This window comes from Lutra lutra, chromosome 6 (assembly GCF_902655055.1).
Source record: "Lutra lutra chromosome 6, mLutLut1.2, whole genome shotgun sequence".
NCBI lineage: Eukaryota > Metazoa > Chordata > Mammalia > Carnivora > Mustelidae > Lutra > Lutra lutra.
In genome coordinates, this window is record NC_062283.1 from 77948523 (window position 1) to 77964590 (window position 16068).

Here is a 16068-nt window from a genome sequence, read left to right on the forward strand (position 1 = left end):
CCCTCCCACGCAGGAGCAAGCTCTGCACACTAGCTTTACTGTGAAGCCAAGCCACTGGGAGGGCACCGCTCCTCCTCTGTGGGTGGGGAAGAGGCACCTTCACTCCCCCAGAAGCTGGCAGGTGTCTGATCCTCAGCATGTCTAAAACAAAGACTCTTGACCCCAGACTTGCCTCTTCTCACATATTCTCATATTAATTAGTGGTGTCTCAAGCTAGAAAACTTGCTACCATCTTAGATTAGATTCTTTTCCTTCATCTAGTCAGAGTCTTACTGTGATTCTCCATGGTGCAGGACCTCTACTTCCCTCCACCAAACATGCCTCAGTCAGCCTGTCTGCACCCTTCACTTGGACTTCCAAGGGCACCTCGAGTCCCAGCCCAATCACCAGCCTGTTCTCCCGTACAGAGTTTCTTTAAATAAGCTTTATTTCCTAATTTTATATAAGTAACACCTGCTTATTGTGGGAAAATTTAGAAACCACAGAAAAGTACAATGCAGAACATTTAAAAATAATATATGACCACACTTAACACTTTTGTGCATTTTATTAAATTCCTTTTTTCTCCCTCACTTATTTTAGGATGTTATCTAGGGAGTGAGGGGTAGGGAGTCTTGCTTTTTATTTTTGTAAAAGGCATTCATACTGGGGCGCCTGCGTGGCTCAGTGGGTTAAAGCCTCTGCCTTCGGCTCAGGTCATGGTCCCAGGGTCCTGGGATCGAGCCCCATGTCAGGCTCCCTGCTTAGTGGGGAGTCTGTTTCTCCCTCTGCCTCTTCCTCTCTCTGTCTCTCATGAATAAATAAGTGAATAAATAAATAAATAAAATATTTTTTTATTTTTTTATTTTTTTTTTTTATAGGTTTTTTTTTTTTTTTAAGATTTTATTTATTTATTTGACAGAGAGATCACAAGTAGGCAGAGAGGCAGGCAGAGAGAGAGAGGAGGAAGCAGGCTTCCTGCTGAGCAGAGAGCCCGACGCGGGACTCGATCCCAGGACCCTGAGATCATGACCTGAGCCGAAGGCAGCGGCTTAACCCACTGAGCCACCCAGGCGCCCCTAAAATATTTTTTTAAAGGCTCTTATACATGTTCTGTGCTATTTTACTTGCTTAAATAACGCCTGTGAACATATACTCCCGTGCTTATGACACTCCGTGCCACCCCATCGCCTAGAGCTGTCATACCCACTGGCCAATCATCAGAATCACCACTTGGTGAATTTTTTTTTTTTTTAACTGAATCCTACACCTTTACCACTAAAGACGTTAGTTAATTCAGTAGGTCTGAGTGAGGAGTATCAGAATCTGTGTTTTTAAAAGCTCCTAGATGATTTTGAAGAACAGCCAGGTATTAGGAAAAGTGGCCTCTAAAATAAGTTCTGAGCTTCTTTTTTTTTTTTTTTTTAAAGATTTTATTTATTTATTTATTTGACAGAGAGAGATCACAAGTAGATGGAGAGGCAGGCAGAGAGAGAGAGAGAGGGAAGCAGGCTCCCTGCTGAGCAGAGAGCCCGATGCGGGCCTCGATCCCAGGACCCTGAGATCATGACCTGAGCCGAAGGCAGCGGCTTAACCCACTGAGCCACCCAGGCGCCCAGTTCTGAGCTTCTTAATGGCACTACTGTTTTTTATTTTCGCCACTTCTGTCCCTCCCCAGCTTCATCTCAACTTCTCTTGCTTTCTGTTCGCAAGCCATAGTGAACCTAGAACACAGCTCAGTTTTCTTCCTGTACACTCCACCTGGACATCTCCCCACACCCTACCCTATGCTCTCAAACTGAAGCCCCATCACCTCTGTGTGAATTAGCCATCTCCAGACTCTCTGGGTGGCCCCTCCCATCTTTGAGTTGCTACTATTAGCATTTGTATTACATGGAATGGCATTCATTTATTTATAAATGTCTCTCTGACACTTGGGGGGTGCAGTTTGTTGAGCATCAGACTCTTGGTTTCAGCTCAGGTCGTGATCTTGAGCCCCGTGCTCAGCAAGGTGTCTGATTCGGGTTTTCTCCCTCTTTCTCTGCCCCTCCCAATCATGTTCTCTAAGATAAATCTTAAAAATCTTAAAATAAATAAATAAATAAATGTCTCTCTGCTGTCTCCTCACCCACTTGAGACTGAGGACTGCTTTGTGTCCCCAGGCCTGGCAAAGTAGCTGGCACGTGCCATCATAGAGAAGGCAGCCAGTAAATGCTAGCTGTTGTGAAGGGTCGGGTGCTGAGGAGAGAATGATCACGAGAACAAAATCCAAGTGATTCTGCCCCAGGTTGTGTCGTGGTTCTTGCACTGAACCTAAGTTCTAGTTCACCTGGGTCTGGTCACTGAGAATCTGGCAGAGTTCTCATTAGAACAGACCCTTGGGAAGAGCTATGCCACAGCCCCTGACCCCTCAGCAGTACCAAAGACCATTTTGATGTGGAAGAGTCACAGAAAGATCGCTAAAAATCGATCCAATGGTAATCCCCATTTTTTTCCCAACCCCTTATGCCATCAAATCCAGAAAGCAGAGGAGGGCTCATCGTGCTTATTAGTCACTAAGGGTAAATGTTCCTTTGCCAGCTCTTTTGAAAAACTGAACCTAAAGTAACATTTTTCTCAGCCTCATATAAACCAAATGTTCTCCCATTCTTTTAAGTCCCTCATATCTAACAAACATGATATGGTATTGAAGTGAAATACCATTGGCCTAAGTATAATGAACCTACCTCGGGTCAAGGCTCCTTTTATCCTTCCTTCGAGATTCAAACCTATTGCCGGCAACATCCATAAAGTTTAAAATGGAAATTTAGCTTTAGAGAAGGTGCTGGAAAAAACTCCGAAAAGGCAGGGCTGGAAGAGCTAGCTTAGCCAGAGGACTATAAGGAAGAAAAATATAAGAAGACAAAGAAAAACAAACCAACCAACCAATGGAGTTTTGTTTCAGTTAGGAAACTTACCCGTTTCAAAGGTGAAAGTGTCATTTTACTGCCTCACAGCTATGCCTGACAGGAAGTGTGTGTTTGTTCTAAATCCTAATTTGGGTGTGTTCCTGTAGAAATGCTGAACCCTCTCCTGAGGGAAACAGAAACTCAATTATGCAGGAAACTAGATGCAGCACAAACCATTGTAGCTCCTCGTGGCCGGCAGCAACAGTGGTGTGGCGGCCAGGAAAACGCTGCTTCTATCTCATTAGCAAGCAGACGGTTCTCCCCTACTCAGGATGAGAATCCGAAGGTTGCCCTTGGACGTTCAGATTTTCTATTGTGCTAGACCTGACCAAGAGCCTTTTGTGAAGGTATGTGGGAGTCCTTGAGAGCTAATGAGGCGCTGGTGATTCCTCAGAGATCCGCCACTGGGTATGTTTCCAAATGCCTCCTAATTAGAAAGGATGTGCTGACATTTCAACCAAAGCAGGTATTTTATTTGTTTTGGGAGATGGATATGATGTGGCTTCTCCCTCCTCCTTGGAGTAAGAAATCCACATTTTTTGTGTTTTTTTTCATTCAGCCCTGTTTGTACTTCTGTTAAATGTAGAGTTCACTAAAAACATGTACTTTATTTAATACACTTAAAATCCTGTGTTTGTGACTCTTTGACAGGGTTTTAGGTAAAGCCCCATAAGAAGATAATAAAATATATTAGTTAATTTCCTTACCTGTAAATCTGGGTGGCAGGTACTTTATATCTGTCACTATACATATTGCAAATTGCATGGCGTGTTACCTGGCAACTTTGACTAGATGTACATAAATGCCTTTTCTCTATAATGCAAAAGTCCACTGACACTAGTACCCAGGTATTTTGATGAATTAGTCACTATATCATTTAGTGATTTATCCAGATGTTAAGGGGGACAAAGAATAGATTTTTAAGTTGAAATTGACTTTGGTCATTCATAAGCATAGTTACAATGAAATAATAAATGTGTACAAAATCAAGTTTCTCAGTTTTGAAGGAAAGGTTATTTTGATAGTTTCTGAATTGTACATAAAGAAATGTAACCTAATTTTAACTTAGCCTAAAGCTTTGTGTTTCTTTGTATTGTTGCTTCTGATGGATGTTACCATTTATTTGTTATTTCTATCAGGGTTTGTCGCTTGTGCCATAGCCTTGAGAGAAAACATTAGGAGTCTTGATTTTAAAAAACTACTATCCTTATCTTCCCAATTTCCCTATCTATAGAAGATTACAGAATGATTAGCTCCTTAACAATTCAAATTTAGATGCAGGCTAAAAGAGAATAATTTAGGGCTTTTCAGTGGAATTAGGCATAATAATTTACACTCCATGAGCACTCAGCAGTGGTAGTAAAAGTGGAAAACCTGTGACTTTAATTTGTACGCACTTAGTGTCTCCGCTGCACTGTGTTAAATTCTGCATTTGTTCAGAAATTGTAGCTGAAATTAGCCCTTTTCCCAAAGTCCCGGTTCAGTTTATGTCCTACTGCTAAAACTCCACCCGTTACAGGACTTGTGTACCTGAGGTCGTTTTTAGCAGACGAAGGAAAAGCAGATATATCAGGTTTGGGGGGCTTTTCCTCTGCATTTCAGATCATCACCGTTGAGGAGGCCAAGCGTAGGAAGAGCACTTGCGGTTACTATGAGGATGACGAGGAGGCTGCCCTTCCGGTCCTGCAGCCCCACAGCGCACTCCTGGAGAACATGCACATCGAGCAGGTGGGCTCTCCCAGGGGACTCAGGACGGGGGTCTCCTAGGCCTTAAAGAAGCATTTCCCATCCCTCCCTGCATTTGCTCTTCTCACGGGGCAGGGTGGTTAGGAAAGAGCCAAGTTCTACTGGAAGAACACCAGCAGCCTAACCAATACCAGCGTCTGAGAGGTTACATAGCGCTCCCTGTCACCTCTTCAGGAGTGTGGGGACTTGGCCAGAAACTGTATCCATTGTCTAAGTCCGAATGAAAACCCATTCTTGTCTCCAATACCAGTTTTTAAATTATCCTACTGTAGTCCTAATGCATATTCCTAACACTTAAAAAAGGATCCCGAGGGACGCCTGGGTGGCTCAGTTGGTTAAGCAGCTGCCTTCGGCTCAGGTCATGATCCCAGCGTCCTGGGATCGAGTCCCACATCGGGCTCCTTGCTTGGCAGGGAGCCTGCTTCTCCCTCTGCCTCTGCCTGCCATTCTGTCTGCCTGTGCTCACTCTCTCTCTCTCTCTCTGACAAATAAATAAAATCTTAAAAAAAAAAAAAAAAGGATCCAGATTTATCCTGGTGATTACTACAGAGTTCCAATAGTTTTAACTTACTGGGGTCAGTAAGATTATATAGCAAATACACTTTACTAGCTGTATGAAAACTACCACTAGGAGTAATTTTCCTTTTTCTGTGATTTCCTTTGCTCACTTTATATTTTCTGAAAACCTGTAACTTTAGTTTTATGAAATACTGTAATGTGCTCTATTTGAACTGTAGTAAGGAATCTCTTGTATTTCTCCTGTTAGCTTAGAAACCTGAATTTCAGAGACCTTAAAGAATCAAGTTCAACTCCCTCAATTTGCAAATGAATCTGTGAAGGCTCAGGAAAGCCAAGAGATTTGACCAAGCAGCTACAGAAATGGGGTTCATGCTGATATTACAACTGATGTTAAGCATTCTGAAGACTTCAGTACTTCATAGCCTCCTTTGTTGGTATTTTTGAAGAGAGATGCATTATTGGTATTTATGGCAGCCAAGTTTAAGCTAAATGTTAATGTAAGTGAAAGATACAGCAAGGTGAATACAGACTACATTTGACTACTAGCACAAAACACCTGTGTTCTTTGCTTCTCACTTCCGTGGGAAGCTGCACTGAGTTGTCAGTAGCAGCTCTGAGCTTATGAGCATTTAGAAAGAACAAGTGGAGAACCACGAACTGTTTGGTGAAGGTAAGGTTGAAGTGTAAAAGGGAAAGCAGGTATCTGATTCCTATCAGGCTAGGTGCTGTATCTCCAGATGTATAGTTGCCTGGTGACCCCTCATTCAAGTCCCTAAGAGGGAGTGTATGCTCTGGCTGGCATCCCTGCCAAGGCAGCACCATCAAGGAAGACATTTTTCCCTTCTCTTTCCCGAGGTATAGTTACAAATATTTGTCAGATTAAAAAGGAGCAACTTGTGAGTAAGTGTGATTTTGAGCTTGAGCCTCAGGTACTTGCTTAGTGGTACAAGCTTATTAGATTTGTGGACAGATTGTATCTTTACATCTCCATCTTTGGATTTGCAGCTGGCCCGACGCCTTCCAGCACGGGTACAGGGGTATCCGTGGAGACTCGCATATAGCACATTAGAGCATGGGACCAGTTTGAAAACTCTCTATCGGAAGTCGGCGTCGCTAGACAGTCCTGTCCTGTTGGTCATCAAAGATATGGATAATCAGGTGAGGCTTGTTCATCTCACAGAAAACATTTTGTGATGACGATGTTCAAACTTACACAATAGTAGAGAGGCCAGTGTAAGAACTCGCCATCATCAAGAGTTCATAGCTATCAGGACTTTGCCACATACACTTCATAAGTCTTTGTTGGTTTTTCTTTGCTGAAGTATTTTTTTTTTTAAGATTTTATTTACTTATTTGACACACGGAGGTCACAAGTAGGCAAAGAGAGAGAAGGGGAGGCAGGTTCCCCTCTGAGCAGGGAGCCCAATGCAGGACTCGATCCCAGGACCCCAAGATCATGACCTGAGCCGAAGGCAGAGGCTTAACCCACTGAGCCACCCAGGCATCCATTGCTGAAGTATTTTAAAGTAAATTCCAATTATTATGTCATCTCACCCCAACATACTTCCAAATGTATCTATAGAAAAAAATGGAGTGTATTTCCAAATACAGTTACATATAGGAATTATTTTTTCCTGTGCTCGCCATATAGTAGGAAGCAATAATTATATTCTGCAACCTAAAGCTGGAAAAGCTGGACAGAAGTCAAGTCTGGATTGGCATATAGTGCAGAAAGAAGTTCCAGTGCCAATACCAGAACTCTTTTTTTTTTTTTTTTAATTTTTTAAATTTTTTTTTTTTAAGATTTTATTTATTTGACAGAGAGAGATCACAAGTAGACAGAAAGGCAGGCAGAGAGAGAGAGAGAGAGAGAGGGAAGCAGGCTCCCTGCTGAGCAGAGAGCCCGATGCGGGACTCGATCCCAGGACCCTGAGATCATGACCTGAGCTGAAGGCAGCGGCTTAACCCACTGAGCCACCCAGGCGCCCCAATACCAGAACTCTTTACAGGTAGCTGAACTAGTACCCACAAACCTTGCCTGTGTGGTTGCCCAGATGGAGAGCCAGTCAGGGCTGAAGTGTGTTGCACCTGAAGGACCCAACTGTTACGATATATAGCAAGGGATATTCTGTACCATTTCTCCTCGCCCTTTCCCTTGGTCTTGGAGGCAGTGGTGAATTCTAGATATTAGCCCCATGCACCCGCACTAGTACTTCTGTCAGCGTGTGTGTGAGTGGAATCTGGGCTACCCACTCAGGTTTTTGCTCCACAAAAGGAAGACCTCTTTCAAGATTTAGTCATTTCAGTTTGGTCTCTGCTATATCAAGAAGAAATTTCTTTACATTTTTAAGATGTAGATGTCATTCTTTTCTCTTTTGGGCATTGAAGCAGGTTTTGTTCAACAGCCTTTCATTTATTCCTATGTTCAGAAAATGTACGAGTGCCTGTTGTATGTGGAGCACTATGAAGCATTGTTTGCTCTGAAGCTATATGATTGTGGGCATTTTAGGGAAATCGATGTTTGCAATCATAATTTGTCTTGGGAGAAATTAGCAGAGGGATGGGGGTACTGGAGGCACTGTCTTTCTCAACTCTGATCTTTCCTGTGACTTTATTGCTGTGTTATTATAGATAAAGAATTGTGGGGAGTAGTTTACCTATTATCATTGTTATTATTACTTCTTGATTGATGACACTTTATTTAATCATGATCCAAATGGGTACAGTCAGGTTAAAAATGTTAAATAGTAACAACAAAGGTTTAAAATGGAATTACATAGGGATTTAATGAAATGTTAGTTGTTTTATATGAGCTATGGCTAGATGGTTTTATCACATACAGACCCTCATCATAAGTATATATTAGTTCTACTGATTTACCAAAAGATACCAAGTTTGTTGGGAATGTGTTGGCAGCACAGAGCAGGAATGCAGCACAATTTCACCCGCACCCAGTGACCCTCCCGCCCAAGGCAAGAATGTGGCTTTGCTGTGTTTGAGAACAGGGTAGAATAACACCTGTAAATTTATCTGGGATTAAATTATGTAAAATTCCAATTTAAAAGCATTATGTATGCAGAACAGCAGCAAAGGGAGCTCTGCAGAATCAATAGAGAAACAACCATAACTGAAATTATAGAAATTATAATATAGAAATTATAAAAATATAGAAATATAGAAATTATAAAAACAACAGTCACTTCAAGTCTCTAAAAAACTGCTGTGATATATCCTCAAGGGGTAGGTCCCTAGCACTTCTTACCCCTACCCATGGCCTGTGTTTCGGAGGCTGAATTCCAGGTAAGTATGGCTTAGAGAGGTGGAGGATTATTTTCTTCTACCCAACCTCTGTAGGGGAGATGCTCTACCTTAGGCATGGGAGAATGAAGGAATATCAAAAGCCTTGCCACAGCTCTATGACCAAGAGCTACTTACCCTGCCTCCCCCCCTTCTCATAAAATAAAAGTGTTCTTCCGGGGGAAGCAGCCACTGTCCAGCCCCCATCTCCATAGCAGACCCCTGGCTCCCAGCTCTAGGAGAAGAGGCAGATTGTAAGACTTAGAGCTCTGCTAACCTCCTCCCTGAACACACCAAGGTTACAACTGTACAAGAGTTCTTTCTGAAAAGGACCTGCAGACTAACAGAACAGATGTTGTATAACATAAGACGGGGCTGGGGGTGGGGTGGGGCGGGGTGGGGTGGGGACAAAAGAAAAAAAGCCACATCAAGATGGGTAGGAGGGGCAGAAAAAGCAGTCTTGACAGGACTCCACCCCATCCTCCTAGCGACCCACAAGAGGAAGAGAGATCACAAAACATGCAGCTCCTCTCGGAGAAGTGAGGGGTCAAGTCCCACATTAGGCATGCCAGCCCATGGGACCTGTGCCAGAAAGGCAAGCTCCCAGAACAATGGTCTTTGAAAACAAAGGCTAATTTTGAAAACGAGGCTGATTTTTGGGAGAGCAAGAGGGCTGTAGGAAAGGGAAAATTGCACTGTTGAAGGGCTCACGCACAGACTCACTTGCTCTGAGTCTCAACACAAAGGCAGTAGCTTGAGAAGCACCTGGGCTGCATGTGAGGGAGATTTGTTGACTAGTTGACGAGTTTCAGAGAGTATACCTGAGGGCAGGGGTCTGATGGAGATCTCTCTGGGAATAGAGACACTGGAGGGTGCCTTTTTTTTTTTTTTTACTGCAAACCTGGTGCTGGTGGGTGCCATTTTTAGTGCACTCAATTTCCCTTGCTAGTGCCACCAGCTCACTCCATGCTCCCCTGTGGCCCCAACCCACTGGGCCACTCTCTGTTCACCCAACTTGGCCTCTGCCCCACCATACCTGGCCCTCAGGCTGGCCCCAGCTCTGTGCTCATCCACCACAGCCTCTCCAGACGTAGCACACAGACTTTCCCCAGCCCTGCACTCATCCACTTGTCCACTGTGGCTCCCACCAGACCCCTTGAACAGGCTCCCCCAGCCTGTACTTGTCTGCCACACCCGCTGGCCTGTCAGACACAGTGGCTGAACTTGCCCTGGCCTAGCCCCTGTCCACGGCATATCTTAAAAAAACAAAAACAAAAAAGGACATAGAGCTCTGAAGCTGTCCCCAAAGGAACGGTTGGACTTTATTTAGAAGAGTATGGACAAGTTCAAGCCAAAGAGTACCGTAGAAAATGATGACAACTGGGGGGTAAACAATTAAGAGGAGGCTGGTAACTGCATAAAGACAACAAGCTAAACTGAGGAAAGTTGAGCAAAGGGAACCAGGAAAAGAGACCACTAAGGAGGGCCTTCCTAGAGTTAGGAGAAACTTCATAAACTGGCCAAAGAAACTACCCTTGCAGGGAGGGCCCAATTTTAGTCAAATTAGACTGTGGAATAACTTATACCACAAGGCACTGTGGAAAATAGAGCAATCATCAGGCAATTGATGGAGTCTGATTTATACTAACTTAATTCCAGATAAGGTACAGAATTGTTACTTTGATATTGCTCAATTACATTTTCCCATTTTTGTGGTAATTTTACTATGTTACATTGATATATATTGAAAACCCAATGATAAATTGTGCATTAAGGAGGGCACTTGATGGAATGAGCACTGAGTATTATATGCAACTGATGAATCATTAAATTCTACCTCTGAAACTAAGAATATGCTATAGTTAATTAAATTGAATTCAAATAAATAAATTTTAAAAAATAAAAAGATCACTACTTCATGTAAGGTTTTCTACTAAAGAAGCTGAGAGAGGAGAGGAGAGCAAATACACATTTGTAGGTTTTGTTATATGAACCTTTTTGTTTTTTTTGTTTTTGTTTTACCACTTCTGGCTGTCTCAACTTTTTTTTCCTCCATGGATTCCTTTGTTCTGTTATTGGCAAATATATTAAATTTTTAATGGTAGAGACTCAACAATATCATTATATACATACCATAAAATTTCTTTCAAGATAAATGAATAGAAGAGAAAATGGACATTTTCTTACATAACCACAATGCTATGTACCTAACAAAATTAACAGTAATTCCTTAGTATCATCCAGTCCCTAATCCTTAAATAGATTTCCATGATTGCTAAGAAGGTGTTTTAGCTAAGAAAGAATATATTTAGAATCATGAGAGGGTGAATGTAAGGTGGCTTCTCCTTTTCATTGATCAGGAAAGGACCCAATTCCGTCTACCTATGGCCATTGCCCTTCCTGTCCTGTTTTAAGCACATGCTTTTAAAAGTAGATGCCTATCTCAGTTGTATTTTAGTTCTTTTACTGAAAGATCACCAGGAGAAGGAAAATGGATTTTTGATGTTTTTGTTAGTGTTTTGTTTTTGTTTGTTCTTAGCAGCTGTAGAGAAGGGTTTAGTAGCAGGAAGTATGAAGAATGTTAGTTAGAAAGAGTTTCTAGACTTCTCCCCTACCTAATTTTTAGTATTTCAAGTTGCCAGGAACTAAGTGTAACTGGTGAAGAAGAGAGAGATTCTACCATGGTGATAATCCAATTAAAATAATTTTCAAAAGGGGTGCCTGGGTGGCCCAGTGTGTTAAGCCTCTGCCTTCGGCTCAGGTCATGATCCCAGGGTCCTGGGGATCGAGCCCTGCATAGGGCTCTCTGCTCGGCAGGGAGCCTGCTTCCCATCCTCTCTCTGCCTGCCTCTCTGCCTACTTGTGATCTCTGTCTGTTAAATAAATAAATAAAATGTTTTTTAAAAAAATAAAATAATTTTCAAAAGTTAAGACATTTGGGGCACCTGGGTGGCTCAGTGGGTTAAAGCCTCTGCCTTCAGCTCAGGTCATGATCTCAGGGTCCTGGGATCGAGCCCCGCATCAGGCTCTCTACTCAGCGGGGAGCCTGCTTCCTGCTCTCTCTCTGCCTGCCTCTGCCTACTTGTGATCTCTGTCTTTCAAATAAATAAATCTTTAAAAAAAAAAAAAAAAGTTAAGACATTTTTCAGATAACCTCCATTTAAAGCAGTGTTTCTCCAGTGGGTTTCTGAAGTAGGAGGTGTATCAGAATCACTTAGGGATGTTTTCAAAATATATATGTTCACTCTTGCCAGCTCTTACCCTTTGCAAGCACTGGTCAGGATCTGAGCAGGAAGACAGGAAACAAGGACAGTGAGAAAAAAAAAAAAACCAGAAAAATTATTGGTTCAAATACATCTAAATCATCCTGAAAGTTCATAGTCTTACGGCATTGTTATTATTTTCTTAAAAGCCATCTTGAGCCAAGAGATATTAGATCAGTCATGTTAAGGACACAATCCTTTTTTTTTTTTTTCCTAAAGATTTTATTTATCTATTTGACAGAGATCACAAGTAGGCAAAGAGGCAGGCAGAGAGAGAGAGAGAGAGAGAGAGAGAGGATAGCAGGCTCCCCACTGAGCAGAGAGCCCAATACGGGGCTTGATCCCAGGACCCTGAGATCACGACCTGAGCTGAAGGCAGAGGCTTAACCCACTGAGCCACCCAGGCACCCCAAGGACACAATCTTAATAAGCATATTGCCAACTCATTTTTATAAATTGAAAGAAAAATGTATTTTCTCTGGGAAATGTCTGGCCATGAATGCACTTATAAAACACACAGGACACATGATTTTGTTCTTTCAACCACTCACTCCTGTGCACAAGATGCATCTTGTTGTTTAATGTTCCCAGTATGTCATCTGAATTCACTAGAGGAAATCTGACCCCATAGGGATCTTCAGAAATGTTTTAAAATTGGAACAACTGCTGGCCTTTGACAAATACATTCTCTGAGCCACTTGAGTTCCAATTAGGAATAAGGATATTTTGTTTGTTGGTTGTCTTTTTAACTTAAGAGCTCTAATTTAGTAATGGTCTTTGCTGAAAGAGGTTTAATGATATCTCAGAACAGGATGGTGTTGGAGTATTTCAGAAAGCCATTCTTTGGGAGGTTTGGTTTGAAAAAAAGATGTTTCTGTTTTCTTTTGACAGATTTTTGGAGCATATGCAACTCATCCTTTCAAGTTCAGTGACCACTATTATGGCACAGGCGAAACGTTTCTGTACACATTTAGCCCCAATTTCAAGGTACCTAAATGGGAGAAATACCCAACTTCCCACTGTTGCGTTGTCAGGATCATGGGTGGGGTTGGAGTTGGGGGACGGCACTGGAGCAGCAGCTGTCGCACAACCTTATCTGGACTCACGCTAGGCTGGGTCTGCTCTTCATGGCTATAGCCCACAGACTGCTTTTAGGGTCCCTCCTTGGGCCTTGAAAACTGCTCTTTCACGTGTTCTGGGATCTAGGGAGGGATGATAGCAGGTCAGAGCCAACATGTGCTTGAAGAGGGCTTTCCTACTTTATAACTCCTTTGAAGATCTCATCCTGGTATAGGAAAGGTCTGGCAATCTGGAGCTTCCTCAGTCAAGGGCTAGTTTCCTTCCACACAGACGTACTATCCCAATAATTCCCTCTTCCCTGATTCTCCAGATTGAAATGTCTGTTCTCTGTCTTGTGTTTCTATTCTAAGGTCTTTAAGTGGAGTGGAGAAAACTCATACTTTATCAATGGAGACATAAGCTCTTTGGAACTTGGTGGTGGAGGGTAAGGTTTTTGTTGATTAATTAATTAATTAATGTCATTAATTCACTGCCTGACCTGTGAGAGTTTGTTTTGACGCGGGTAACCAATACCTTGTGTCAGGTGATTTCAGTTAGGCCATCTGCTTCATTAGGACAGTGGCCCAATGCATGAACCTCAGAGTCAAAGATAAAATGATTTATTTATGTGTCTAAATGAGGACTGTTATCATTTGTCTTTTAGGAAAGATGGGTCATTTAAATGTAATAAAGGAAATGTATTCTTTGTTTTCCAAGCAGTTTAGGGTTTTGTCTATTGGTAGCATAAAGGAAAGAAGGTGGGGGAAGGGAGGACAGAAAGTGTATCACATGAGACTGAAGTGTTTTCACCTTTTTGAATTTGTGATTATTTCAGCGGACGATTTGGTTTATGGCTAGATGCTGACTTATACCATGGACGGAGCAACTCTTGCAGCACTTTCAATAATGATATCCTTTCCAAAAAGGAAGACTTCATAGTTCAGGACCTCGAGGTATGGACATTCGAGTGAAACTCACTCAGACTGCCTTAAAATACCACATTAAAAAGATTGGGTTCCATCAGCCCTCCTAAAGCTGGCTGGAAGACAAGCCCTGGCCCTGACTGCCTCATCCATACTGCTTTCTTTCCGCCATCGTCTCAGAGCATGGCCACACCACAGAGGGATCCTCAAAGGGACATGTGGAGGGCAGACAGCGAAGAAAGAGAGTTGAAGTCCGGATTGTTGAAAGACTTTGTACTCCCATTTCCTTCACATCCATACAGCGAGGAATCAGAATATTTATAGATGTATGAGTTGAATGCAATTTTTATTTTTGGTAACTGTGAAAAAAAAAAGATACTGTGGAAATACATACATGCCTTGTGTATTTATCAACATAATTTTCATTACCAAAATGTACAGCATACTATTGTTTGCCATGGAAAAGATTAGTCTCATTTAGAAAAATTGAAAGTGCTTGGCACTTAAAGGGAATATATGATTTTTTTAAAAATTGTCTTATTTATTATTTCTAGTATATTGTCGAAAATGTGTTGGCAGTATTTTCTTTAATGTGCAAATCTTGGAATAAAGAAATGTATACATTTTGTGCTATGTTTTGGCAACAAACCCATTTGATTTACATAGTTTTATATTGAATTTTTTTTTTTGCCCTGATTGTTTAGGGTGATAGGTCTTAAGCAGCATATGTATATGCATAATTCTGAAATTTAAAAACTCATTACCAATGTTTATTGATTTGACTATTATAGGCCAGCCTTCCATTTAGTTATTAAAAAGGTACATTTTTACTTACTCTGATCATAATTGTGTGAAGAAGCAGCAGCAGCAGCCATTTCTCACAGTCATAAGTTGGTATTTACAGAAATGGGTACCTTTTTGAATCTAGACTTAGAACAATCCCTGCTTTTGAAAAGAAAATGTTTTGTTTCCTACAAAATCATGTGTATTGATAACAAAAACTTTATTTTCCTAGTGTGTTGTGCATAATTTCCCCCAACTTCTTAAATTAACGAATAGGCCTCTGTTTTAAAAGAAACTGAATGTTTTAATTTCTGCATATTTTATATCAAATGAAAAATGTCAAATTAGCCCAATTGTCTTGGTTTCTAGACTCGTTTGAGAAAAAGCAATGCAAAGAAGTACATTCATACCAAAATTGGAATTTAAAAAAACCTATTTTTTAACAACCCATTTTCATATCATAAAATACTCTTTATTAAAAATGATTAAAAAAACTTGTTAAAAATTAAACAATATTATCGATTGCCAAACTTTTATGAAAGCCAAAGACTGCTAATGGAAAAAGTTTTCAAATAATAGCCAAAGCTGAGAAGTAGTCTGTCATAAATTATATCCCCAGTGATCTCTGAAAGGAAAAATTAAAAACAAGTAGCATTTATATATCTGCATTAAAAAAAAATAAAACCATCTTTATAGAATATTAGCCTCAAGCTGGCAGAAAATTTCCTTTAAATTATTCTCTTATGTTTGGATATTTATGAAAGAGGACAAATTACCAAGTGGCCTCCTGTCAGATCAGCAACTCATTTACCCTACTCACATTCCATGCAAGTTTAAATGAATTCTGTTAAATATGTTGCCTGGGTATGCTTTCACCCAAGTTCTCCTATTGAGAACTCTTGATTAACAACATATTGACAGTTTAACCTTAATCTGCTTGTTAAATGATGTGTTGGTGTGAGATATCAGGAATGTCTCATGATGATCAAGTTTAGCATTTATGCCATTTGCAACCATAGGCTATTAACGAACAAAAATGGTCATTTTGCATATAGTTCACTCCTACCTAGTTTAGTCCATGATATTATACTTGTGAGAGCATATCCAGATGCTGTGTTCTCTATTTAAAACAGTATTGTCCAATCAGAAATGTGTGGCCCTTCATTTATGGATACTGAGTATATGTAATGCAGTGCTAGCCCAGTATTTTCAATAAAGGAATTTATGCATCCAGTGTGATTTCTTTCCCGAGGATTAATTCAACAGGTATTTATTGGATGCTAGAGGTTCTCCGTGTGTGAGAGGATGATGAAATACCCAAAATTAAACAAGGTCCAGTGCTCATGTTTTTATTGCTGCCTTGGAAAGCCCCTTTTTGTTCCCATTAGCCACCCTCTTGTTCTCTCATCAGTTCATTAAACTCCTGTTAGTTCTTGAGCCAGTTTCTCTGTTCTTCATCCTTCTAGCTGTTCTTTGAATAGTGACCCCCTCTTTTTAACATCTCTTTTGATCTACTTCCTAATATCCATGAAGGATCTTACCCTCTCATTA

The 16068-nt window shown here is 41.1% G+C and overlaps 1 protein-coding gene across 8 annotated transcripts in view; it reads left to right on the plus strand.

Annotated features, from left to right (window-relative positions):
• NCOA7 (nuclear receptor coactivator 7) overlaps nt 1-15751 on the plus strand; it is a 162641-nt gene extending 146890 nt beyond the window's left edge. For 6 of the 8 annotated variants that reach the window (XM_047732344.1, XM_047732348.1, XM_047732342.1 and 3 more), the window contains 5 exons: nt 4530-4655; nt 6198-6350; nt 12644-12739; nt 13183-13256; nt 13647-15751. In XM_047732344.1, the coding sequence (XP_047588300.1) occupies nt 4530-4655; nt 6198-6350; nt 12644-12739; nt 13183-13256; nt 13647-13782 (585 nt within the window). In that variant the 3' untranslated portion in view covers nt 13783-15751. Of the gene's footprint in view, nt 1-3020; nt 3275-4529; nt 4656-5439; nt 5651-6197; nt 6351-12643; nt 12740-13182; nt 13257-13646 lie in introns of those variants that run through there. The other 2 variants (XM_047732350.1, XM_047732349.1) reach the window with 2 other exon arrangements.
• Nucleotides 15752-16068: the final 317 nt, after the last annotated feature.